General features: G+C 42.5%; 2 protein-coding genes across 4 annotated transcripts in view; both read left to right on the forward strand.

Annotated features, from left to right (window-relative positions):
- The first annotated feature begins 1655 nt into the window (after positions 1-1655).
- On the forward strand, positions 1656-25068 carry LOC105869196 (ciliogenesis associated kinase 1). Its single transcript, XM_076003294.1, has 2 exons — positions 1656-1931; positions 24926-25068. Exon 2 carries the CDS (start codon positions 24949-24951, stop codon positions 25066-25068), a length of 120 nt encoding a protein of 39 aa, XP_075859409.1. The 5' UTR covers positions 1656-1931; positions 24926-24948.
- The window catches only part of CILK1 (ciliogenesis associated kinase 1), a 43032-nt gene continuing 41648 nt past the window's right edge, over positions 25064-26447 (forward strand). For 2 of the 3 annotated variants that reach the window (XM_012760865.3, XM_012760867.3), the window contains exon 1: positions 25064-25198. In XM_012760865.3, coding sequence (XP_012616319.1) covers positions 25098-25198 — 101 coding nt within the window. In that variant the 5' untranslated portion in view covers positions 25064-25097. The remainder of the gene's footprint in view (positions 25199-26447) is intronic. The other variant, XM_076003293.1, reaches the window with a different exon arrangement.

The following is a 26447-nucleotide window of genomic DNA, read 5'->3' on the forward strand; positions in this document are numbered from 1 at the left end:
AGGTAGACCAAGACAGTACCTCTATTTGCCAAGTAGACTTGCTTGGACAATTGAATTTGACTTTTAGTCAAATTGATTATTTTACTTTAAAAATTGCTTTTCATGGGAGTGTAGTATATGTATGATTTGTTAGGCTCCCTCTTGTCTCCCTATTTTTTCACTGATAATGAGTTTCAATTTTCATTTGCCATATGGTTTATATAGGTAAACACAAAGGTAGATAACTGTTATACATGTGTCAAGTGACCAGATGACCCTTGCCTATTGGGGAGAGGAAGTCTAAGGAAGCTTGACTATCTGGTATCTTACAAGTTTCTTCCACAAAAGCAAGAGGAGAGAGGGACTCAGGCCTTTGATACAGATTCTTTCAGTAAAAAACTATCTTTATTCAGTCCATGGACTTCAAAAATAAAAAATAGAGAAAATTGATCAGTTGATGAGCTGGGAAATTTGAGCTCAGAGAAGACACCACAAAGTGTTAAAGGGTTACTGTTTTATTAAAATTGTGTTGCTTAGGGCAATGTGATTCCCCAGACCAGAACAAGCACCAGAAACTCCGGGGGTGGGGCCCAGGAATTTGTTTTAACAAACCCTCCAGGTGGATACAGTGCTTCCTGCCAATGTTTGAGAACCCAAGGCTTAGAAAAATTATGCAAATTTAAATCAGGGCCCAGGAAGCAATTTCTTCTTTCAGAGCGCTTCAGCCTCATGAGGATGATTTAAGGTAATATCTACAACCATAACTTATGACATAAGTGAATATGTTGGCGTTAGATTTCACATAACTAGTTACACAGGACAATTATGTGGAGGATATCTAGCCAGTTTCACACCTGGATGAGAATCCAGTCTTTCAAACTAAAGTTGCTCACACTATAACAACTCTTGAGAGTTCAAATGAATGATGGCAGGCAATCAGTTGCGTTTCTATTTTAAATATTGTTCTGTTGTGGTGAAATATAGGTAACAAAAGTTGCCCTTCTTTCACTATTTTTGAGTATACAATTCAGTGGCATCAGCTGCGTGGTTTTTTTGTTTTGTTTTTTCTGAGGACAGAGTCTCACTCTGTTGCCCAGGCTAGAGCGTCAGCCTGGCTCACAGCAACCTCAAACTCCTGGGCTCAAGCGATCCTCCTGCCTCAGCCTCCCAAGTAGCTGGGACTACAGGCATGCACCACCATGCCCAGCTAATTTATATATATATATATTTTTTTTTTTTTTAGTTGGCCAATTAATTTCTATTTATAGTAGAGACGGGTCTCGCTCTTGCTCAGGCTGGTTTCGAACTCCTGACCCTCAGCAATCCTCCTGCCTCGGCCTCCCAGAGTGCTAGGATTACAGGCATGAGCCACCGCGCCCGGCCAGCTGCGTTTTTTTTTAAATCGGGGAAAATGTTGTGACCACGATTCCCTTCGATTAAGTGTACTCAGAACGTGCACCGACAGCCTCCATTTCTAAATCTGGATGACTGACAGAGCCGACGGGTGCCGGGCGTGCGTTTGGAGTGGCGGTCGCGGTCGCCGACGGCTGGCGTACTGGGGGCCCCCTGGGCTCGGGGCCGCCCTCGGCCGGGCGGAGCGGCGCGGCGCCCCGGGGCGAAGCGGCCGCGGTGCAGGGACGCGCAGGGCCAGCGAGGGGAGCTGCAGGGTAACTTTTCCCAGGGAAAGCGGCCGGTCGTCCCCGCTAGAAGCCACCCAGCCTTTTGTTTGTTTTCCTGCCGGAGGCTGGAAAACGGCCGGGTTCCTGCTGCACTACCATGCGCCGTGCGGCCCGCGCGACTCGCCGCACCTCCCGGGCGTCCCGGCACGGAGCCCTCGGCCCGTCCTAGCAGGGGTCGTGCCCCTTCCCAGTCCCGAGCCCGCGGCTGCGCCCGGCTCGCCGAGGAGCAGCGCTCACCGCAGGGGCGGGCCCCCGCCTGTGTCCGCGGCGCCAGTAAGTGGGGCTCGGGGACTTAGGGGCTCCCGCCGGGCGACCTGTCACTCCTGGTGCTGGCCTGGGACTGCGCGGGGGGCCCTGACGGGCGGTCCCGCGGAGGGGCGGAGGGGCCGGAAGAGGCGAATGGGATGTAGTTTCTCTCCGCTGTCCTGTGGGTCTCTCCCCCTGGCACGAAAACTCGTTTCTCCGGAGTTTGGAGGATTTTGATGCGTGTTTACACCTATTCGTCTTGAAGACGGGGAAGATCCTGGCCGATTTGAAGCCCGTCTGGGGGGATGTTGGGGACTTGGTCTTGGAATTTTCCTGACTAGGCCCTTGGCTGTCCCGCAAGGGGTCTGAGCAAGAATCCTCACATACTTCTTTGCAACCATTTTTCACTGGATTTCTTTCTGCTCTGATTTCTTTCCTGTTAATCTGAGTAGATGTTATGAGAAGGATGTCGAACGGTTTCCGAGAGCAGACGTTTCTTTTGTAAATGATAACCTTTTTAAAGTTTGTCGCCAACATCTAATGTAGTTTTATGCATCGTTCTGCAGAGGAGTGTGGTCCTTTCCACTTGCAACTAAACAGAGACCTGCTTTTGCTAAAGCTGGACAAACTGGGCTGAGGGAATACTACCCTGAATTTTGCAAGCAGGGCTGGATTTCTCTAAGGTATTGGTGTTTGTGTTTTTAATTTTGGCCAGGAGCACTCTTTGTAGTAATAGAAGTTTGATAGTTGCAGTTTTCATTTCTCACGTTTCCCTGTGAGTGGGTATTCAAAGGTGTGTTCCAATACTGAATGGTACCATTGCTGAATGTGAAATTTAAATGAGCTTTAAATTTGTGTAGTCAGCCTACAAATTATTAAGAAGAATTTGTGTCTCAATCATATGCTTAACTGTGCTAGGAGTTAACATATGCATAAATATGCACATTCGAAATAGTTTCTAAACAAAGCGCTACAATTTAGTAAAGAATCTTTAAGGACTTCCTATCTATTTGAGGACCAGGAATTGTAAAACACTAGGAAGTGGGTGTAGCAAAGAAACCAGTGCTGGGATTCTTTATTTAAAATGATATCCTGTACCAATCTGAAATCCCTAAGGTCCAGCCTTACAGTGACCCTGCCCACGTTTTGTTTCTACCTTTCCACTTTGCCTTGTCCCCTACTCCCAAGTCAAAACTGGTGGCTGGGGGTGGGGCAGCCACATTTCTTAATAGCAATCTAGTTTCAGATGGTAGAGGGGTGTGTTGGAGGGTTGATGGAGCCTATTTGAGTAGGCAGGCCCCTGCTGTCCTTGCCAAGGGAACTCAGCATTTAGTCACAAAGAAATGGTTTTTCTCACTCAAGTTTCTTCCTTACAGACTACGTGTAAATGAGCTCTCAGGATCAAAAACAGGCCTTTTTGGCATTTTATTTATTGAGAGTTCAGCATCATGAAGGTCTGTTTTATAATTTTATTGTTCATTTTATTCTCATTGCTTTTTGAGGTTCTTAGTAAAGGTGGAAATTATGTGCATCTTGAAACTTTGGAATTATCTTTAATCACTTTTTCTTAATTTTCTTGATCCTTTATATCAGTGAGTCATCAAAACCTTTGAAATGTATTTTCTATAGGTCCCTCCCCCTGTATTCTAATCCAGAACCTCACCCTTCCTCTTCTGCTGTTCTAGAATAGCCTTTTAGCTAGCCTCCCAAGCCTGACTCTTAATAAGCCCCCATTGAATATTTGCCAGATAATGAATGACTGAGAAACTTCCCTCTCTTCTTTTCAGCATTCTGTTGCCCATCTAATCTTTTTAGATGATCACTTCATGTCTCTCTTGGCCTTGCAGCTTTCAGTTCCTCCCCATTATCTACTATCTCAAGTCTAAAATAACATGTCTGATTTTTCAAGGCCTTCCATAATCAGCTCACCCTTCCTATCTCAATCCTATTTTCAGTTCAGCATGCATCCTTGTGCTCTGTGCATCTGGTCTTCTTGCAGTCCAGCGAAGGGAACCAGGCTCCTTCCCCCTGCATTGTCACTGCTTGTATTGCTTTCCCTAGAAACTCCCTCCCTTCTCTCTACTCTCCTGTGCAACTCATACTCCTCCTCTGAGGAGGAGCCTGAGTCCTCCTCCTTTCATAATGTCTTCTCTATCTTTAAAGTCACAAGATACTTGTTTGTTAGCCCTTCATTATATTGGCTGTATTGATCTCTAATTGGTTTAGGTTATTTTAAGCCTCTTTAGGGCAGAAGCCATATTTTATACATGCTAATGGAGCATCGTGGGCTTGGAAGTCAGGCAGAATTTGGATCAGGGCCTGACTCTACTAATATTAGTCGTGTGGCCTTGTAGAATTCTCTTAGCATGAATCCTGTCATGTGTAAAATAGGGGAAATGCTTCCCCCAGCCAGTTGTAGTGTGAAGATGGTCTACGGTGCCTACTCAGTAACTGACATACACCTGACAAAGGTTTGCTCATCCCTCAGCAATGACTAGCCGAGTCCTGAACGGGTAGAATATATTTGATCGTGGCTCAGCCTAGAGGCCCAGAGGACCAGGATAACCATGCAGTGAATCCTTAGTAAGTATTATCCTGCCCTTACTTAAAATGGCTTGAGCTTAGATTATTCCTGGCTACAGCTCTGCTTCTGGGATGTGTTGCTATTTTTCCATCTGAACCTTGCCAGGAACACTACTGCCTTAAAAATTTTTTTATTTCGCTGCCACTTTTTCGGCAAGCTCCTCCATTTCATTTCATAGGATCTTGCTGAGTTGGAGTTGTACCTAACTCTTCTATTGATGTCTGCCCTTGTAAAATGCATTTTTCTGCTTGGGAGGGAGTTGGTGGGGACTGTGTGAGTATGTCTATTTGCTTAGTGGTTTCTTGGCAGAATTCTGGGTACAGTGACCTTTCTGTATACGTTGACTTGAAAGCATGTGAATAGTGTCTCACTGGACCGTTGATTCTTTCATTGGTGGTCTTTGGCGGTCCTGGCATTCCGAGAAGGGCCTATGTTTACAGTATCAGAAATTACCTATCCGTGGAACCTCAGTGTTTGTGGTTGATATGGTTGACTTCGCAAATGGGCAAACAGAGGTGTGTGCCAGATGACTTATACAGATATTATTTTGAGGTCATAGTGTAATTGTATCCTAGTTTGTGGTTGTGCTTACCTTCCAAATACAGTTTTAACTTCCTTATCAAAATACACGTGTTCTAGAAAATTACCTTACACAAAGAAGTTGGCGAAGCAAATCATTTTCTGGTGCAAATTGCATTAAAATGCTAAGGAAGTGTTGTGGCAGGAAGCAAATCAGAGATGCATTCGATTGTGGCCAAAGAAGTAGTAAAAGATGCAGTTCAAGTCCACTTGAGGTGGTCACCAAGGTTGATGTGGCATTCACACTCAGTCTTTCTGCTCCTACTGAGCTGCTGCCCAATGTTAGGAAAAGACTACTATTCAATGGATATTAGGGAAATAATCTATCCAAGCAGAAACGTTTCCCTTCTTCATTTCCTTCCACAGACAACTTAAATGTCCTTGCACATTAAGTGCCTGACTCACTGTGCTTTGAAAGTTGAAGTCCTCCTAGGAAGTGTCTTGTGGTGGGACTTACCTGTGCAGGCTGGAATCAAATCCTGTGTTTGTTTATTTATTTATTTATTTTGAGACAGAGTCTCGCTTTGTTGCCTAGGCTAGAGTGAGTGCCATGGTGTCAGCCTGGCTCACAGCAACCTCAATCTCCTGGCTCAAGCAATCCTTCTGCCTCAGCCTCCCAAGTAGCTGGGACTACAGGCATGCACCACCATGCCCGGCTAATTTTTTATATATATATATATATATATATATATTAGTTGGCCAATTAATTTCTTTCTATTTATAGTAGAGACGGGGTCTTGCTCTTGCTCAGGCTGGTTTCGAACTCCTGACCTCGAGCAATCCGCCCACCTCGGCCTCCCAGAGAGCTAGGATTACAGGCGTGAGCCACCACGCCCGGGCAAATCCTGTGTTTATTGACCAGTGAAGTTGTGTCTGAGTTTGAAGAAAGCACATCTTTGAAGATCTGCCACTATTTTTTTTTTTTTTAACTATTTGGGCCCAGGAATAGCAAAATAGTCATATTACCTTTTACCAAAGAGGAAGTAGGGAGCATTTGATGTATCTTTAAGACTCCACAAAATGTGTGTTATAGGCCAGGTGAGGTGGCTCACGCCTGTAATCCTAGCACTCTGGGAGGCCAAGGCTGGAGGATCGCTTGAGGTCAGGAGTTCAAGACCAGCCTGAGCAAGAGTGAGACCCCATCTCTACTAAAAGTAGAAAGAAATTAGCTGGATAACTAAAAATATATAGAAAAAATTAGCTGAACATGGTGACAGCTGAGCATGGTAGTCCCAGCTACTCGGGAGGCTGAGGCAAAAGAATTGCTTAAGCCCAGGAGTTTGAAGTTGCTGTGAGCTAGGTTGATGCCACGGCACTCTAGCCCGGGCAACAGAGTAAGACTCTGTCTCCCAAAAAAAGCATGTTATAATCACACATTCAAAAAAGTAAGCTACTGTGAAGATAACAAGGATTCTGTTCTTCTTAGTTGGGTCTCTGGATCTTATCTGTAAAATGAGGATGTTGGATAATCATTAAGGTCCCTTATAGGAAAAAAAAGTTCTTATTCTATAGTTTGAAGTTTCTTCAACATTATGATTCAAACTTAGGTCCTATTGAATTTACCATTCAAATCTATACTAGTTAGCATTTGGTTATATTTAATCTTTAAATTTTTCCTAGATTTTGGTAGCCCTTGTGGCTACTATAGAAGATAATGCCTCAGAACCAAAAAGATAAAGTATTATGGTGTAATGTCCAACTACGTTAGCCAGTATCATGAAAGTTACTATCTGCACCAACTTGTAGTTCCAAGAAGATAACTGTCATTGTAACTCAATTTTTTGAAATGGAAGGGCTGTAATAGTACCTCACATTTCATTTGGTCCTTTTCCCACCATGCTGAAGACGCTTAGTGGCCACTTGATAAATTGTATAGGGATGGCCCAGAGCTTGTGAGCACCATGCATATTTGAGGAACGATCAGTATGAGTCATGTTTTATCTTTCTCTAGGTGAAGTGTGACCTGCGATAAAGTCCAAATAACATGGCACTACCTTTGTGGCTACTATAAGAGGTAATGCCCCAGAGCCAAAAGGGTAAAAGTATTATGGTGTGATATCCAACTACATATTTGACAATATCATGAAAGTTACTATCTGCATGAACTTGTAGTTCCCAGAAGGCAGTTGTTAATGGTTGTGTCCTTTTGGACATTGCCTTTGCTTTGCAGGTAAATTTATTAGAGAACGATTTAACTAAGACAAAGCTGAGTGAGAAAAAAGTAAGATATACCTGCCTTCATGTTATCTTTGCTGTTGAAAAGCAAATGTTTTCCTGAATTAGTGTAAAAGTTTTAGGAGTCACAATTTTTATGCCCTAGTCCCAAGATAGTTGTCCAGTTTGCAAAGAATAAGGGTGTGATGGGAGGATGGTAGAGAGAGTGGACTTGGCAGGACAGGAAAATCACCTATGGTCAGAATTGCCCTTTGTGGTTCCGTAAGTTGCTCATTCCCTAATTACTTCATTCAACACATCTTTATTGTGAGCTCCTATTTGTGCCAACTGTGCCAGGTACTCTTGTGGGTGCTGGGAATACAACTGTGAACATAAAATTTCTTCTCTAACAGAGCTTACATTCTAGGGATAAACATAGTTTTGTATTATATGTAACCCTGAAACCTAGCGGTTATTTTTGAGGTCTCCTCTATTTCAGAGGTGGACAGACTATGACCTACGAGCCAAATCCTTCCTGCTGCCTGTTTTGTGGATAAAGTTGTATTGGAAATACAGCCATACCCAGTTATTTACACATTATTTTTGCTTTCGTGCTATAGCAACGGAGTTGAGTAGTTGTGACAGAAATGGATAACCCTTAAAGTCTAAACTGTTTACTAACCCTTCACAGAAAGTTTGTTGACCCCTGCCCTATTTTTACAAGCATTTACTTCCTTAGTTCATTTTATTGATTTGTTATATGTGATAGTGAAGCATCTTACACTGAGATCAGCTTCTTAAATGCGCTGTGATGTCAGTATGAAGCTTGACTATATGGTATGTTCGTAGTCACTCCTCCCTCTTCTCTACACCCTTCCTTGCCCACCCCTAAAACATGGGGTGACAATCGGACAAGCAATCGGAGCTGGCACTTTTATCACCCTTCAGAGTTTTCATTAAGCTGGTGGATGACCTGGAACAAGAGTCCACATGGGTCAGGGTAAAGTTATTTTTTTCAAGCTCTTTTCTATTTGCTCTTACTTCAGTTATTCACAGTCCACAAAAGCTACCTATGTGTCCTAGTTTAAAAATCATCTGCAAGTGATTCAAGACTTCTTTTAAAAGGCTCAGGGTATGAGCACCTTTGGTATTGCAGGAGAAGTGACAGGAAGTTGTGGACCATTCTCATGGGATTAAGGACCTGTGGCATGAGGAAGTTTTTACTCAGAAGCTGGGGTTGAAGGAAGAGAGGGCTGGTAAAGGCATGGCACAGTTTCTGGGGTACAGAAGAGGGCACACCACATAACTCATTGTCTTTTCTTGCCATAGTCCAATTGATGGAATAAGTGAACACATCTTTTTTTTTTTTTTTTTTTGAGACAGAGTCTCACTTTGTTGCCCAGGCTAGAGTGAGTGCCGTGGCGTCAGCCTAGCTCACAGCAACCTCAAACTCCTGGGCTCAAGCAATCCTGCTGCCTCAGCCTCCCGAGTAGCTGGGACTACAGGCACACACCACCATGCCCAGCTAATTTTTTCTCTATATATATTCGTTGGCCAATTAATTTCTTTCTATTTAAAGTAGAAACGGGATCTCGCTCTTTCTTGCTCAGGCTGGTTTCAAACTCCTGACCTCCAGCAATCCGCCCGCCTCGGCCTCCCAGAGTGCTAGGATTACAGGCGTGAGCCACCACGCCTGGCCTGGAATAAGTGAACACATCTTTAATGCACTCCTTGTCAAGGTAGACAAAGCCAGTTCCATATAAAGAAGGTTTTTTTGGCCTTGTGGCTGCTATTCCCAATGAAGAAAAAAAAAGCAGCAGTCTAAGAGACAAATTGCTTAAAAAAATTGTTTGCTGAAATGTATATAAGCAGAAGAATTAGGCTCCAGGGAGAAAAATATAAACCCAGGCATACTATTTTTAGTACCCTTTTACAATAAATTAACAGTATTAACTTACTTTTATAAAGTTATGACATATTTGAGCCTAGAATACAAAGTGTAATTATAAGCCTGTAAAGGTATAATGGAACTCAGAAGCACCATGAGAAGGGTTGCTTAATGACTTTGCGCATTGTCTACTTTTCCTATGAGGATAGATGAAAGTTACAGAGTCTTTTCAGGGTGAGACAATTAAGGGTAAAGGAGACAAGCTCCTCCTAAGGGTCTGAATGGTGTAAAATGGGCCTGGTAAATCCCAGCTCCCAGAGAATTCCAAGTTTGCATGTCATTTTCTGTCTCCTGTCTTAGAAAATAATGGTACTGTTAATGCAGTGATCACCAAGGTTTCACAATTAAAGAACAGACTGCCATTGTCCCTGGCCCCGGCCTCTGTTTTCCAGGCTGTGTATGAGCAAGGCGCCTGATTCGAGCTGCTGGCCACGAGCAGATGTTCATTGCCTCCACTGAGGATTGAAGCCGAGGGGAGGGAATTGGGGCAAATCACAGGAAGGTTTTCCCCAAAGTCACCTGGCCAGGAAAATCATAATGTTTATTTCAAAGATTTGCTGGAACTCTTTGAAAGAGAAATCAAGCTGTCTTTCTCTGTTGGCTGGGTACAGCCTTGCCTAAAGGCCAAAGGCCCGATTTGGTGGCACGCTGAGGGCCTTTCTGTGATCCTCTGAGACTCAGTGGTCCAGCATTGCTGTGGGAGGGCCCTGCCCGGCCATTCTTGTTATTCACCATTCTTCCGCCTCAGAACTTCAAAACCTTTCTGGTCAAACACTTTGGTTGTCTTTCCTGTGCATATGAAGAAATAGAAGCATGGAGAATTTTAAGGTACTTACCCACGGTGGTACAGAAAATAAATAGCAAAGACCTAATTCAAATTTGGGCCATTCACAGAACCTCGGAGGACTTGCTGTGTGCAAGTGGAGTGTGCAGTAGGAGACACAGGATGAAGGCAGCCTGGAGAGTGTCCAGGCTGATGCAGAGGGCAGGCCCGCGGCTCATTCGCCATGGGGAAGGGGCTGGCAGTGAGGTGAGGACAGGGTGCTGTGGCCTCATGGGAGAGGCTGTTCACCGGGTCTGTCTGCGGGTCTGGGCAGGAGGCTCCAAAGAAGTGGCGTGTGGGCTGGAAAGAGAAGGAGTGGACTCTTCACGTCCATGTGGCCTGGCTGAGGCACTGGGCCACTTGTACCTATCTTACAGCGTCTCTCTGGGGCACTGACTTCTCTGGCTTTTGTGCATGTAACACAACAAGCAGAAACAATTATCCAGTTTTTTGTGTGTGTGTGTGACAAAGTCTCACTTTGTTGCCCAGGCTAGAGTGAGTGCCGTGGCATCAGCCTCGCTCACAGCAACCTCAATCTCCTGAGCTCAAGCAATCCTCCTGCCTCAGCCTCCCGAGTAGCTGGGACTACAGGCATGCGCCACCATGCCCGGTTAATTTTTTCTCTATGTATTTTTAGTTGGTCAATTAATTTCTTTCTATTTTTGGTAGAGACGGGATCTCCCTCAGGCTGGTTTCCAACTCCTGACCTTGAGCAATCCGCCCCCCTCGACCTCCCAGAGTGCTAGGATTACAGGCGTGAGTCACCACGCAGGGCCTAATTATCCAGTTTTTTAAACAAATGCTTGTTTGGTTCCTGACATACAGTCACGGAATCCCAGAGCATCAGAAGAGGAAACCACCTCATATCATCAGTTCCAATGCCCTGATTCCCCTAAAAGTAAACCCAAGGACCAGAGAGATGCCCTGAGTCACAGTGGATCAGTGCCGGGTGGAAGCAGAGAAGAGTCACTTTGCATTTGCCTTGCTCTATGGCGGGCATGTTGGTGCTGCTGGGAGCTCTGGAGGGTTTGCTCACGTTTGATTGCAGAAGGAAGCCAACTAGAGCACAGCCATGTCACTGGTTTCCATATTTGGACTTTGAGTTACAAGGTAGGTCTTGTACTTCTCTCATGCTCAGATTAGAGATTAGATTTCCTGGATTTCCTCCAGGATTTCCTGGTCTTTTGATCTTCTGAAACCTTTCCCTTAAGTTTCGTATAGACAGCCTGGGTTCCTATCTCAATTCTACCACATTAGTTGTATAAGCTGGACACATAACTTGCATCTCAGTTTCCTTATATGTAAAATATGTGAAGGATGATAATAATAATACTGTAGACAAGTTGCTGGTGCCTCAATTTCCTTATCTGTAAAGTAGAGATGATAATCATAGTAACTACCTGGTAGCATTGTGAGGGCTAAATGGATTAATATGTGGGGGAGGGGATATGCAAAGCACTTAAAACAGTATTGTGCACATAGTAAGTACTAAAATTATCACCTTTTTTGGCGTATTTGAAATACGAGGGTGCTATGTGTGGATTAATTATAGTGAATAATTTATCGAAGTTAATTCTTGAAGTCAGAGCAGTATTTAGAAGTACTGCCAGTTCTGACATGCTAAGTCTCAAATTCATGGCTGGGCTGCTACTTTGCACTCACTTCTCAGGAGCTGAATTTAAATACCGTCAGCTGCAGAGGAGACATAAAAGACTCAAGGAAGCTGACTGTGTGCTTGTCAAACAGTAAGAAATTGCTCTTCTCTTCTAAAAAAGAACAATTTCTTTTGTTCTCTTCCAATTTTTCTTTAAACATGAGGATTTTTTTTTTTCACTCTTTTACTTTGTCACTTTTGATAGAGGCATAGGAACAGAGAAATATTTTTTTTCTACTAAAACAAGTGGCTGTGAAGGCACACAAAAAAAATACAACTGACAAAAAAAATGGCAAGTGACAACAGGGAGGGTGGAGGTCATGATGAGTTGCAGAGTGCATGCCCAGCCCAAAGAAGAGGGGACATTTCTGTAGCTTCTTACTACCCTGGGGTACTAAGGACACCATGTGGTTAGCTCTTCAGTTTTTCCAGAGAAGCCCCAAGTCAGGTTTTACATATGAAATTTCCTATTTTTAAATCTGGGATTTAGTCCCCAGACTGCAGTTTTCAGTTTCTGGTCCACACAGCCTGGAATCTGTATATGCTAATGTCACGTACTCAGAGATTTCAGGCCAGAATTGCGAAGTATTGTCCACTGTGCAGAGTTAAAGAGAAGAATGCTCTGTATTTCAAAAAGGAATGTCTTTATTCACTGGTTAAGTAAGCTTAGATTTCTGATTTCATTCCTAAAGCACTCAACTTTGAATGAATGAAAACCACTGCTGCTGTAATTTAGATAATGGTATGAAGGTCTTTGGGGCATTTTGTTGAAGAGTGGTAGGCTAAATATAAAATAATATCCCACAAAGACATCAAGTCCTAATCCTTGGAACCTGTGAATGTTACCTTCTGTGACAAAACAGAGCTTGCAGATGTGATTTAATTAAGGAGTTTGAGATGAAGAGATTATCCTGGATTATCTGCGTAGGTCTTAAATGCAAATACAAATCCTTACGAGAGAGGTAGAGGAAGATTTGAACACAGAAGAGAAGACAATGTGACCACAGAGTCAGAGATTGGAGTGATTGATTGGAGTGATATGGCCACAAGCCAAGGAGTGCCAGCAGCCACCAGAAGCTGGAAGAGACAAGAAATAGATTTCTCCTAGAGCCTCTGAAGGAAGTGCCAGCACCTTGATTTCAGCCCAGTGACACTAGTTTTGGATTTCTGGCCTCCAGAAATGTGAGAGAATAAATTTGTTATTTTAACCTGCCAATTTTGTGGGTATTTGTTCGAGCCAGCTGTGGGGAACTTTTTACATTTTTTTTTTTTAAAAATTATTTTTTGTCAGTTTTACATGGATCAGAATATTGGTGATATGTCCTTAACAAGAGAAATTAGCTATTATTTAGAGATTGGTGGCCCAGAGCCTTCTAGATTCCTAGCCAGTGATCAGCAAAGTGACTTCTCTTTTCTTATGTTCCACTCTCTTGTGTAGCACTCTTGGCTCCGCTTCTACTGGTGACTTACCCCAGATACAGTGTCTCCTGGTCATTTGTGTCTGTTCCACATCTCCAGCTACACAGGAGGTCCCCAGAGGCCAGATCTACCACTCACAGCTCTTTGGATCTTGTATCTCAGTACTGGGCATAGTGCCTTCTACATAATTTTTCACTTAAGTCATACTTTGCTGATACTTTAACATCTTGAGCATATTTCAGATAACCCTGTATATCTGAAATATGTATTTATATACTTTACAAAAATGAATGTATTACATATTTCTACATTGTGCAGTATAAATGGGAGTAAACCTCACAGCCATAGAAAAGACAATAGTTGGCCTTTTTATGAAATTGTAAAGAACCCAACAGCAGAGACTGTCTTGTACTAATACTTATGGGCTGAGGTCTTAATGGGACAACTTAAGGGTAAAATGTTGTGTTGAGAAACAGAATGATGTGCTTGAGAGGAACCAGAATGACATGATGGTGATTTGTCTTTATGCTGACTTGAGACTTGAATTAGATATGATTAAAGACATAGGGTAGCTTAATGGTTATTGTTTTACATTAACAATCCCAAACACTGAATTAATAAGATATATCAAAGTACCCAAGTTTTTTTAAAAAGAATAGCTATGACATAAGCATTTTACATCTTTGACATTTGCTTCTTTCTTAGAGGAACTGACTCTGTAGATATAAGTGTCTCCCACTAAGTATCAAAGAAGGATGCACAAAAAAAACAGTCCTTAGTATGTTGGAACTTTTTTCCTGCTAAAATTCAGATTGAGAGTTCTGTATTTCCCATGTTTGCCTTTGACTTGAGCTCTGTGGCTACAGGTAGTAAATTTCATTATCAGTGACATGCATATTGGCCCCCACATTGGGCCCCACTTGTCATGCAAGGTGGGATCCCTTCATAATTGTCACCTGCCATGTTACAGGGCTACTACAAGATTTCACAAGGTCACCCAGCAGGGGTTAAGGAGTAGGTTTTATTGGAGTGAAATTTCCAAACCAAGGGATAGCAAGAAAGAGAGGCTTGGATGTCCCAATTTCTCACCATCTCCATGGAAAGTCATCCTAGGCCATGGTACTTTGTTAAATGTCCAATGTGGGCATGAGATCAGTATTATCTGTGGGAAAATAATCAGACAACTTGCTGAGTCTAGGTTTAGGTGCCAGCTGTAGATAGTATAGTTTTCTGGGAAATCCATCTGCTCACCATGGGGGAACCTTTAAGGCCCCAAAGAATTTAGGTTTGGAAACACCCTGAAGAGAAGAAGGAAGTCCTGGCTCCAGCTAGCTAGTTGTTGGGGCAACCCTGAGTGATACCTAGGGCCATTTATGGACATTTCTTGTTCCACCACAATGATTTGTATCTTATTTGTATCATATTCTTTCATAATGCAAGCAGGTTATGATGAGCGGAAAATGAATATTAGGTTAATAAAGAATTACTACTTGTAATTTGTCTGCAGCTATACACCTCTTCCGTCTTCAAAAACTATGCTAACTATAAAGGTCTATCACCTCCCATAAAGATGTTTGTATTTTGTCTCCTGAGTCAGTGTAGGCTTCACCCACTGTATGAGGAATGCTTTTGGCTATACTGGATAGACTAACAGTGGCTTCTCCAACAAAGACCTTCAATTGGCCGGGCGTGGTGGCTCATGCCTGTAATCCTAGTACTCTGGGAGGCATGTGGATTGCTCGAGGTCAGGAGTTCAAAACCAGCCTGAGCAAGAGTGAGACCCCATCTCTACTATAAATAGAAAGAAACTAATTGACCAACTAAAAATATATGTAGAAAAAATTAGCCGGGCATGGTGGCGCATGCCTGTAGTCCCAGCTACTCGGGAGGCTGAGGAAGGAGGATTGCTTGAGCCCAGGGGTTTGAGGTTGCTGTGAGCTAGGCTGACGCCACGGCACTCACTCTAGCCTAGGCAACAAAGCGAGACTCTGTCTCAAAAAAAAAAAAAAGATTAGGTTGTAGAACAAGAAACCAAAGGCATGTATTTTCAGGGATCACGCAGCAGCCCACTGATGTCATCAAGGACTCAGCCTCTTTCTTTATGGTCATCCTGCCTCTGCAGATGGGATTCTCATAGTCAGTTATAGAGTTGATGTCTCATAGTCACCGCATAGTCTCATGTCTTATAGTCATTTTGGCCCCAGCCCTAAATATCACAGCTTTACACAGCCATGTTCAAGGAAGAGACATAGGGCAGTCTCTTTGTCAACTGTCTTTATTAGGGAGCAGGTTCTTTCTTAGAAGCTTTCCTCTTCTCTTAGTAGCTTATTTCCCTTTCAATCTCATAAGCCAGAGCCATAGTCCCACTCCTAAACAGTTTTTAGTAGGAAGGGGGATTACTTTGCTTGGCTTAGACTGATCATAGTTCATGCCCTGGGGCTGGAGTAGGCGGCTGCCGTGCCTGAGTATGTTGAATCCTGAGTAAAATCAGGGTTCTATAAGCAGGAAGTTTAATAAGCTTAAGGGGAGCATTGCTCTTGGGTAGAAGACCAGCAATGGCATCCAACATAGCTCCCTTTCTTCTAGTGCATTATCCATCACCCTGTTGTTTTCCCAGATCAACAGTGAGGTTTTGTTCTTTACTTTCAGATTATGACATGGATCATCACATTGAGCCACCACAAAAAGGATGCATAGTAGAACAATACTGATCTTAAGTATATTTAACCACTTCCTGCTAGGATATGCTCAGAACTGACTACGGGTTGACTGGTGCTTCATGTCTAATGCTATAATAATTTGGCTAATACCACTTCACTTTTTTCAGTGTGAGAAATATTTCACTAGTGTGGAGAGTAGAAAGCTCAGACAGTGGTCACTGTTCTGTTCTCCAGATCTATACACAATCTTTTTCTTTTTCTCTAATATCCCTTTGCATACTTGAAACAATTCTCATGGCTTCCCAAGTCTCCTTTGCTTCCAGCATCCTGTGTTTCTTCACCTACTGTTCTTGTGCTTTCATATGGGTCCCTTACTATGCTCTTTAATATCTCTCTTGAAGTTCGGCATCCAGAATTGAACAGTAATTCAGGAGTATGACAGGACTATCATGTCCCTTGTTCTAACCCCGGGGCCACATGTTGCACAGCTCAAGTGGTCATCATTCATGTAATATTCTGTGTGATTGGAGTACCCTGGAGTTGTACAATGAATCAACCTTGTCTGAATGCTCTGTTCCCAATAAGAGGTCCAGTAATACACTATCTTTGGGGAAAAATAGAACAACCTTAGAGCTATTTGCAGCTGCCTACTGAATATCTCCAATGAGAGGTTTTTTTTTTTTTTTTTTTTTTTTTGGAGACAGGGTCTCGCTTTGTTACTCAGGCTAGAGTGAGTGCCGTGGCGTCAGCCTAGCTCACAGCAACCTCAAAAAAAAACTCCTGGGCTCAAGTCATCCTTCTGCCTCAGCCTCCCGAGTGGCTGGGACTACAGGCATGTGCCACCATGCCCGGCTCATTTTTTCTATTATATAGTAGTTGACCAATTAATTTCTTTCTATTTTTATAGTAGAGACGGGGGTCTCACTCTTGCTCAGGCTGGTTTCAAATTCCTGAGTTCGAGCAATCCGCCCGCCTCGGCCTCCCAGAGTGCTAAGATTACAGGCGTGAGCCACCGCGCACAGCCCAATGAGAGGTTTTATACGTTCCTCTAATTCAACACCCCAAACACCCCAGGAAACAACCCAGATCTCTGCATGTTGCCCAAATAATACAGACACATTCCCTATCTCAAACCCGTCTTCTCCTGCTGTATCTAAGATTCACCCAGTCCAGTGCCTTTGTTCAGGCCTTCATCATATTTCACCTGGACAGTAGCCTCCTAACTAATCTCTCTGCCTCTGGTCTCTCTATTCTAACATCTCTTTAGGCTCCAGAGGAATTTTGCTCGTGGCAATTCTCTGCTTAAAAACTCTGGACAGCTCCCTTCTGTAGGATAAAGACCAAACTCTACTGCATGACAAACACATACCCCTTCATAATTGACTCAACCCTAACTTTCTAGCTATTTCTTGCCATTTTCCCACTGCCCTCCATGGTTTTATGCCCTGGTCCTGTACTTCTCAGCCCTGGTTGCATGTTAGAATCATCTGGAGAGTTTTCAAAATTACCAAAGCTCAGTCCCCATCCTGACCTGCCTCTTGGGGGTGAGGCTGGGCCTCAGTAGATGTTAAAGTTCCCCAGGTGATTCTAGTATTTAGCCAAGGTGAGAACCACTAGGCTGTGCCCTCTTGCAAACATACCAAACTCTAGTACCAGCCAACCTTTTGCACAGTTTTCTCTACCTATAATTCTTTTCTCTCCTTTCCTGTGCAACAAAAACTTGCTTATTCTTCTACTTACTCAGTACTACCTCTTCTCTGAAGAGTTGTCAGATTTCTCCACTCTTCCCAGGAGTTGGTTGTTCTCTCTACTTTGTTCTCTTAGCACTTTCTACATTTTTCATGTATGAGTTAATTGTGAGTTATTTAAAGCACAGACCCTTACTTTATCCATTATGTGCCCCAAAAGCCTTGCATATGCTTAGCATCTCAGTAAAGGTTGAATAAAATTATATACTGTCAACCTGCTGTCAATGCTTGAAGAGACACTAGTCTGATGCATTGTACAATTGTTAGATGATTACCTGAAATATCATAAAACATTAGAAAGCAGCTACCATGGTGTGGTGAGAATCAAATCTTGCCAGAGTAATTAAATTTTGTTCCTTGATAATATGACAGACTAACAAGGAGGAATTGTCAGGGTGACTGTGTTGAATGAATGATTGAATCTATCTTAATCTTAACAAAGGTCTTATTAATTCTTTCACAAATATTAATAGCTTTCCCAATGATTATCTAGGAAAGCATCGTTCTAATTGTACAATTTAAGTGGACGAAGAAGTAGTGGTGCATTAAATATCAAAGAAAGGCTTCTTTTTATTAATAATTGACAGAAATTGGCCGGGTGTGGTGGCTCATGCCTGTACTCCTAGCACTCTGGGAGGCCAAAACGGGAGGATTGCTCGAGGTCAGGGGTTCTAGACCAGCCTGAGCAAGAGCGAGACCCCGTCTCTACTAAAAATAGAAAGAAATTAATTGGCCAACTAAAAATATATAGAAAAAATTAGCCAGGCATGGTGACACATGCCTGTAGTCCCAGCTACTGGGGAGGCTAAGGCAGAAGGATTGCTTGAGCCCAGGAGTTTGAGGTTGCTGTGAGCTAGGCTGATGCCACAGCACTCACTCTAGCCTGGACAACAGAGTGAGACTCTGTCTCAAAATAAATAAATAAATAAAATTAAAAAAAAATAATTGACAGAAATGAATCGGTAATATAATGCCATTGCAAAAAAAAATAGGGGGAGCTACTGTAATATGTATTAATGCTACTGTAATATGTATCATTATTAAGTTTTGGTCACCACAGTTCATCAAGGAGATGGAGAAATGTGTGAGGATTCAGAGATGAATGCCAAAGATAATTAAAGGAGTGGAAAATGGGTCCTATGAGGAAAGGTTGTGTAATTAAGGCAGGAGAAGGCCTAGAGACGTATAGTTGATTACTAGTTTTACTCGCATACATATTTTTATGACATGGTTTCTGTGTATCCCAAAAAAACTAAGCATGAAGAAAGTAGAAATTTCATTAGCTTAAATTAGAATATGGAAGTTTTGGTTGGACATGAAGAAAAATATTCTAACTGGTTTACAAAATGCAAATATGATTATGTTAATCCCCTAATGAAAAAACTTTAATTGACTTCCCATTGTCTCTAGGGCAAAGCCTACTTTAAAAAAAAAAAAAAAAAACAGGTCATAGTTTATTAGCTAGGTGATTTTTTTTTTTTTTGGCAAATCAAGTTTCTACTGTTTTTGGTTTTTTTTTTTAGGAAGATGACATATCATAATGGTTTAGGAATCTTGTTGGAAAATGAAATCATGTATAATGCAGACATCACATATAGATATTCTTCAGCTTATAATGGGGTTATGACCCAATAAGCCCATCATAAAAATTGAAAATATACTAAGTTAAAAATGCATTTAGGCCGGGCGCGGTGGCTCACGCCTGTAATCCTAGCACTTTGGGAGGCCGAGGCGGGCGGATTGCTCGAGGTCAGGAGTTCGAAACCAGCCTGAGCGAGACCCTGTCTCTACCAAAAATAGAAATAAATTAATTGACCAACTAAAAATATATATACAAAAAATTAGCCGGGCATGGTGGCGCATGCCTGTAGTCCCAGCTACTCGGGAGGCTGAGGCAGTAGGATCGCTGAGCCCCGGAGATTGAGGTTGCTGTGAGCCAGGCTGACGCCACGGCACTCACTCTAGCCTGGGCAATAAAGTGAGACTCTGTCTCAAAAAAAAAAAAAATACAAAAAAAAAAAAATGCATTTAGTATACCTAACCTACAGAATATCCTAGCCTAGCCTAGCCTACTTTAAACATCCTCAGAATACTTACATTAACCTACAGTTGGGCAAAATCATCTAAAACAATGCCTATTATATAATAAAGCGTTTGATATCTCATTTAATTTATCAAATACTGTACTCAAAGTGAAAAGCAGAACAGTTGAATGGGTACTCGAAGTATGATTTGTTCCCAATGGTATGGCTTTCACACCAGCGTAAAGCAGGAAAATCACAAGTCAAACCATTGAAGTTGGGAACCATCAGTATTCCATATCAAAAAATAAATTAAGATAAATATGAAGAAGAAGAAAAAAAGGGGAAAACAAATGCAGAGCCAGAATTGTTTGTGCTGTGGCCCAAATGCACTTTTTATGCTATGTTGAGGCACAGACTGAATCCAAACTAGTCCACAATGTGGTAATGGTAAGGTGAGGCAAACCATGTTGCATGCATATTCTGTCAATCTACATTTGTATGTTTTAAGCTAAAATAAAATGTTTAAGGCCGGGCGCTGTGGCTCACGCCTGTAATCCTAGCTCTTGGGAGGCCGAGGCGGGCGGATTGCTCGAGGTCAGGAGTTCAAAACCAGCCTGAGCAAGAGCGAGACCCCGTCTCTACTATAAATAGAAAGAAATTAATTGGCCAACTGATATATATATAAAAAATTAGCCGGGCATGGTGGCGCATGCCTGTTGTCCCAGCTACTCGGGGGGCTGAGGCAGAAGGATCACTCAAGCCCAGGAGTTTGAGGTTGCTGTGAGCTAGGCTGACGCCACGGCACTCACTCTAGCCTGGACAACAAAGCGAGACTCTGTCTCAAAAAAAAAAAAAAAAAAAAAATGTTTAAGATGCATGTGTCTTTTAAAAAATTCCCTTACTCTACCCTTTTGAGGAGAATTTTTTTAAACTTGTAATCTATAATAATTTCAAGTTTACAGAAAAGTTACAAGAACAGTACAAATACCCATATGCCCCAGCTTAGTCTGCTTGGACTATCATAACAAAATATCATAGACTGGGTGTCTTGAACAACACGAATTTAATTTTTCACAGTTCTGGAAGCTATAAAGGCCAAGACCAAACGAGGTTCAGTTTCTGGGGAGAGCTCTCTTCCTGGTGTGTAGATGGTTGACGTCTCTCTGTGTCCTCACATGGCATGGGATGGGGTGGGGGTAAGGGACTAGACACTAATCCTATCGTGTCAGAGCCCCATACTCTTATGCTCTCATTTAACCTAGTTACCTCTTTATAGGTCTGTCTCCAAATACAGTCACCTTGGGGTTAGGGCTTCAGCATACGAATTTAGGGGAGGGGATACAATTCAGTCTATAGCATACCCTTTACCCAGATTTACCTGTTAACATTTTACTCCATTTGTTCACTCCGTATTCCCGCCCCCCCCCCCAAATTTTTATTCTGTCCACATGCATCATATCAGGGGTCCTTTATCTGTAAATCCTTTGGGGTGTATTTTCCAAGAATAAGACCATATTCTTACTGAACCACAGGGTAGGCATCAACTTAAGTACATTTAACACAAATACAACATTTTTATCTACTCTGTGCATATTCCAATTTTTTCCATTGACCAAAAATATCCTTTATAGCAGTGATCCCCAACCTTTTTGGCACCAGGGACCGGTTTCATGGAAGACAATTTTTCCAAAGATGGGGGGCCTGATTCCTAACAGGCCACATACTGATACTGGTCTGCAGCCTGGGGCTTGGGGACTGCAGTTTTAAAGCATTTTCTTCTCCAGTATAGGATCTAGTCAAAACCTATGGTTTTTAAAATGGCATCTGGGGTCCTACATAAATAAAACTCTGGGATTATCTGCAGTTCCAGGCTCCTACCTTCCCACCTCTCAAGTTTAAGCCCCTGTGTCTTCATTTCTGTTCCTTGGAATGCTAGAACCCTATTTACCATTTTTTTAAAAAATCTACTTTTATTTTTCTTTCTCACTGCCTTCTTGAGCCCAAATGGAATTGGCCCAGATGGAAGCCAAGGGGCTTTCTCCTTAATCCCTCCCCACCCACATCCTGTACCCTAGGCATACTTGAAATATCTGAGTACATATCTGCCCCCCACCCCCCATTCTCGGCTTGTCATGTCTAAGCTCTTTGAGAGAAGGGACCATTATTTTATTGGTCTTTGCATCCTCAGAGCTTAAACATAAGATCTGTCACACAGGAGGTGATTTATAAATATTTATTAATCAGCAATGGAGTATATCACTGAAAAGACCTGCTGAAGAAAGTTGTAGAGTGTGAGCCTGCAGGGTTTCAAGAAGAAGGAAGATGCCCCTGTAAGCAGGACCCTTCACTTGGTTCTAAGGGAAAGGGGGGTGGAGCTCGATCTCTCAAAGCTCTTTTGGTTATATTAGTGTGGTGAAATCAGACATAACCTTTATATTTGTTAACATTTCTCAAGCTCACACATGGCCTTCAGAAGAACATAGTCTGGATTTATTTTTAAATTTTGAACTAATTTAGATTTACAGAAAAGTTGCAAAAATAGTACGGAGTTGCTAGAAATCCTTCACCTAGCTTTCTCTAATAGTAACAATTTCTGCAACCATAGAACAATGATCAAAACCAGGAATCAGCATTGGTACAATACTATTAAACTGCAGACCTTATTCAAATTTCACTGACTTTTTCAGTGTCCTCTTTTGTCCCAGGATTCTATCTAGTAACCCACGTTGCATTTAATTGCGATGTCTTCCTAATTACTTCCAGTCTATGACAGTTCCTCAGTCTGTCCTTGTCTTTTGGGATCTTGACACCTTTAAAGAGCACTGGTGAGTTGTTTATAGACTGTCCCTCATTTGGGGTCTGTCTGATGTTTTCTCATGGTTAGATTGAGGTTCTGTTTTTTTGACAAGAATGCCACAGAAGTGATGCTGTACCCTTCTCAAGTGCATCACATCCAGAGTACATAAGGTCATGTCTTATCAGTGGTGATGTTGAACTTGATTGATCACTCAGGTAAGGAGGTTTCCACTGTGAATGGTTTCTTCCTGTGAAATTACCATTTTCTCCTTGAAATTAATAAATACCTTAGAGATACTTTGAGACTATGCAAATATCCTTTTTCTCCTTAAACTTTCATCCACTAACTTTTGCATCCATCAGCGAACCTTGCCAGTAACAAACCTTACCGTGGTGTTTGCCTAATGGTAAATTTATATCCCCCCTTGTTTCTGCATTTATTGACTGGAATTCCCCTGGAAGGAGGAGCTGCATAGGCTGGATTTAGATACAGAATGTCTTATGCTTCCAATCATTATTTTCTGCTCTTTTTTTTTTTTTTTTTTGAGACAGAGTCTCACTTTTATTGCCCTGGCTAGAGTGAGTGCCGTGGCGTCAGCCTAGCTCACAGCAACCTCAAACTCCTGGGCTCAAGCGATCCTCCTGCCTCAGCCTCCCAAGTAGCTGGGACTACAGGCATGCACCACCATGCCCGGCTAATTTTTTGTATGTATATATTTTTTAATTGGTCAATTAATTTCTTTCTATTTTTAGTAGAGACGGGGTCTCGCTCAGGATGGTTTCGAACTCCCAACCTCGAGCAATCCGCCCGCCTCGGCCTCCCAGAGTGCTAGGATTACAGGCGTGAGCCACCGCGCCCGGCCTATTTTCTGCTCTTTTGATTCTTCAGATTATTAGTTTGACAGCTGTATTTTAAAAAAAACAAACAAAAAAAACCTTTTATTTTTATTTAAACATTTACATTTTTACTAATGTTTGCCTAAGCAATTACTACAATTATTTCTTCATTATAGACAGACTGAACAACCCTCCATTATATGAATAAAAAATCAATGACATTATTGAGAAAACATAGAACTGAATGACTTTAAAAGGGGTACACCCTGCTAGAACCTTGAATTACTAGTTCTTTGTTTAGCTTTGGAACGTCTAGTAGTAAAAATAATATTATTGATGCTTGGCCATGGATAGTTCATGGAGCACACATAAGTTCTCCATCAGGAGAACTTTAACTTTAGCATTTCTTGGCTTTTGTATGTTTATATTGTTAATTGTAACTGAAGTGCACAGAGAACAGTTTATTTAGCAGGAATGTTCATAGCTCAGCAGTTTTCATGAACTCTAGTTATTTTGCAGAGTTTGCCCAGAATGGTTAGTCAGCACAAAAGCATTGAATTGGAGCTGATTCATTTCTGAGTCAGTGACAAATTCGTTTTCCAAGCATGGTATCTCTAGTTCTATTTAAAAAATTGGAAAAGATCATTACTTAGACCAGGGATCAACAGACTTTTTATGTAAAGGGCCACATAGTAAACACAGTAAGTCCTTGCTTAACATCACTGGTAGGTTCTTGGAAACTGTGCCTTTAAACAAAATGACATATAATGAAACCAGTTTTACCATAGGCTAATTGATACTAACAAGAGTTAATGTCCTACAGTGTCGCCGAAGACGCGGCAACTGGAGTTCTTCTGACAGTGCTTTAATGGGGTTCCCTTTAGACTTACATGATGCGGAAGACCCTGAGCACAAGCTCTCACACACTTATATACTCTAAGGAAGGAGGGAAGTGATGGGGATAGGTTAAAAGCGCGCGAGGGTTATTACTGATAGACCAAGCTAAGATCCTTCATATGCATACTTATAGAACAGGCCAGGACTTACTCTGCGCATGCGCTGAACTTGTTTACTACAGGCGGGCCACCGGAAATCGGCGCCATCTTGTAATGGCGTTGTCACCGCGCCCCACACTACAGTATATTTCTGGTCACAAGAAACATCACCAGACTTCTAAATAAAGACCAAAACACTTCTAATATTAGACATTGGAATACATGTGATTAATAAAAACAAGGTAATTATTACCCAGTTATTCCAGTTCAGATGGCCAGACCTTATCCCGGCAGCTCAGGGCACAAGGTGGGAAACAGCCCCGGACAGGATGCCATTAGAGGGCATCACTTACCTATCCACACTTTCTCAGACTGGGACCCTGTAGACACGCCAGGGGACTCAAATATGTACATCTTTGGGAAGTGGGAGGAAACTGGAGTACTTACAGACGTGGGGAGAACTTGCAAACTCCACACAGACAGTGGCCCTGGCTAGAATTGATTTTTTTTTCCTCATAAACATTATAATGAAACAGCATAATGAAACTAAATCATTCCAGGATGTGCTGTACTTTAGACTTTGCAGGCTATTCGGTGTCACAGCCACTCATCTCTGCTGTTGTAGCCATAGACAACATGCAGGTGCGTGGGTATGACTGCGTTCCAATAAAACTTTATTTGCAAGAACAGGTGGCCGGCTGGCTGGGAGTGAGTTTGCTGACCCCTGGTTTGGGCTATAAAAATACATAAACTCAAAATGTACACTAGCATTTATCCTTGTCTCTCATTTTTCTCTATAGGCAGAAGACTGATCTTTGAAAATATGTATTTGGGAGATAGCCACGTTCTGTTGAATACCTTGTGCTGGTGCTGCCATCGGAAAATCTGGTTACACTCTGGGGAGGCCTGCTACCGCTGCAGGGCTGAGCCCCCTCGGCCGTGAGATGAGTGTCCACCCTGAGCGGGCACACCATGAATAGATACACGACGATCAAGCAGCTCGGCGATGGGACCTACGGTTCCGTCCTGCTGGGAAGAAGCATTGAGTCTGGGGAACTGATCGCCATTAAAAAGTAAGCTTTATTTGTAACCTTAACATTTGTACCCCCATAATATGCTGAAATTTAAAAAATATATATTATAAAAAAAAAGTAAGTTTTATCCTTCACTCTCTTGAATTCACCCTCAGCTACACATCATCGCCAGTCTTTGAAACACTTCTAAAGGGGAGTGGATGGAAGGCATGGAGAAGAACCCTAGAAAATGGTTTCTGTGGGTTAGATGTCTATTGACTCTGCAGCTCTCACGGTGGAGGTCTTAAAAACATTTCCACTTTAGGCCGGGCGCTGTGGCTCACGCCTGTAATCCTAGCTCTTGGGAGGCCGAGGCGGGCGGATTGCTCAAGGTCAGGAGTTCGAAACCAGCCTGAGCAAGAGCGAGACCCCGTCTCTACTATAAATAGAAAGAAGAAATTAATTGGCCAACTGATATATATATAAAAAATTAGCCGGGCATGGTGGCGCATGCCTGTAGTCCCAGCTACCCGGGAGGCTGAGGCAGAAGGATCACTCGAGCCCAGGAGTTTGAGGTTGCTGTGAGCTAGGCTGACACCACGGCACTCACTCTAGCCTGGGCAACAAAGCGAGACTCTGTCTCAAAAAAAAAAAAACAAAAAAAAACATTTCCACTTTAGACTTGCTACTTTGCACATAGTACTAGTACTTTGTCAAAGTGTTTTCTTACATTGTGCGGTAATAATGAGCAGGTTAATAAACACCATTTTATAGGGAGAGGAGACCTGAAACACTGAGAAAGTGAGTGACTTAATTTGGGTCATGTACACATGTGATGGTCTGGTGACTGCTGTCTTTTTTTTTTTTTTTTTGAGACAGAGTCTCACTTTGTTGCCCAGGCTAGAGTGAGTGCCGTGGTGTCAGCCTAGCTCACAGCAACCTCAAATTCCTGGGCTCAAGCAATCCTCCTGCCTCAGCCTCCCAAGTACCTGGGACTACAGGCATGTGCCACCATGCCCGGCTAATTTTTTCTATATATATTAGTTGGCCAATTAATTTCTTTCTATTTATAGTAGAGACGGGGTCTCGCTCTTGCTCAGCTGGTTTCGAACTCCTGACCTCGAGCAATCTGCCCACCTCGGCCTCCCAGAGTGCTAGGATTACAGGCGTGAGCCACCGCACCCGGCCGTGACTGCTGTCTTGTTCCCTGTGCCACACTCGATTTTCGTGACCTGAGTCCAGACCCATTGAATTAGTTATCTGTTGCTGCATAACGATTTACCCCAAGACTTAGTGGTTTAAAACAATG

Source organism: Microcebus murinus, chromosome 5 (genome assembly GCF_040939455.1).
Source record: "Microcebus murinus isolate Inina chromosome 5, M.murinus_Inina_mat1.0, whole genome shotgun sequence".
Taxonomy (NCBI): Eukaryota; Metazoa; Chordata; class Mammalia; order Primates; family Cheirogaleidae; genus Microcebus; species Microcebus murinus.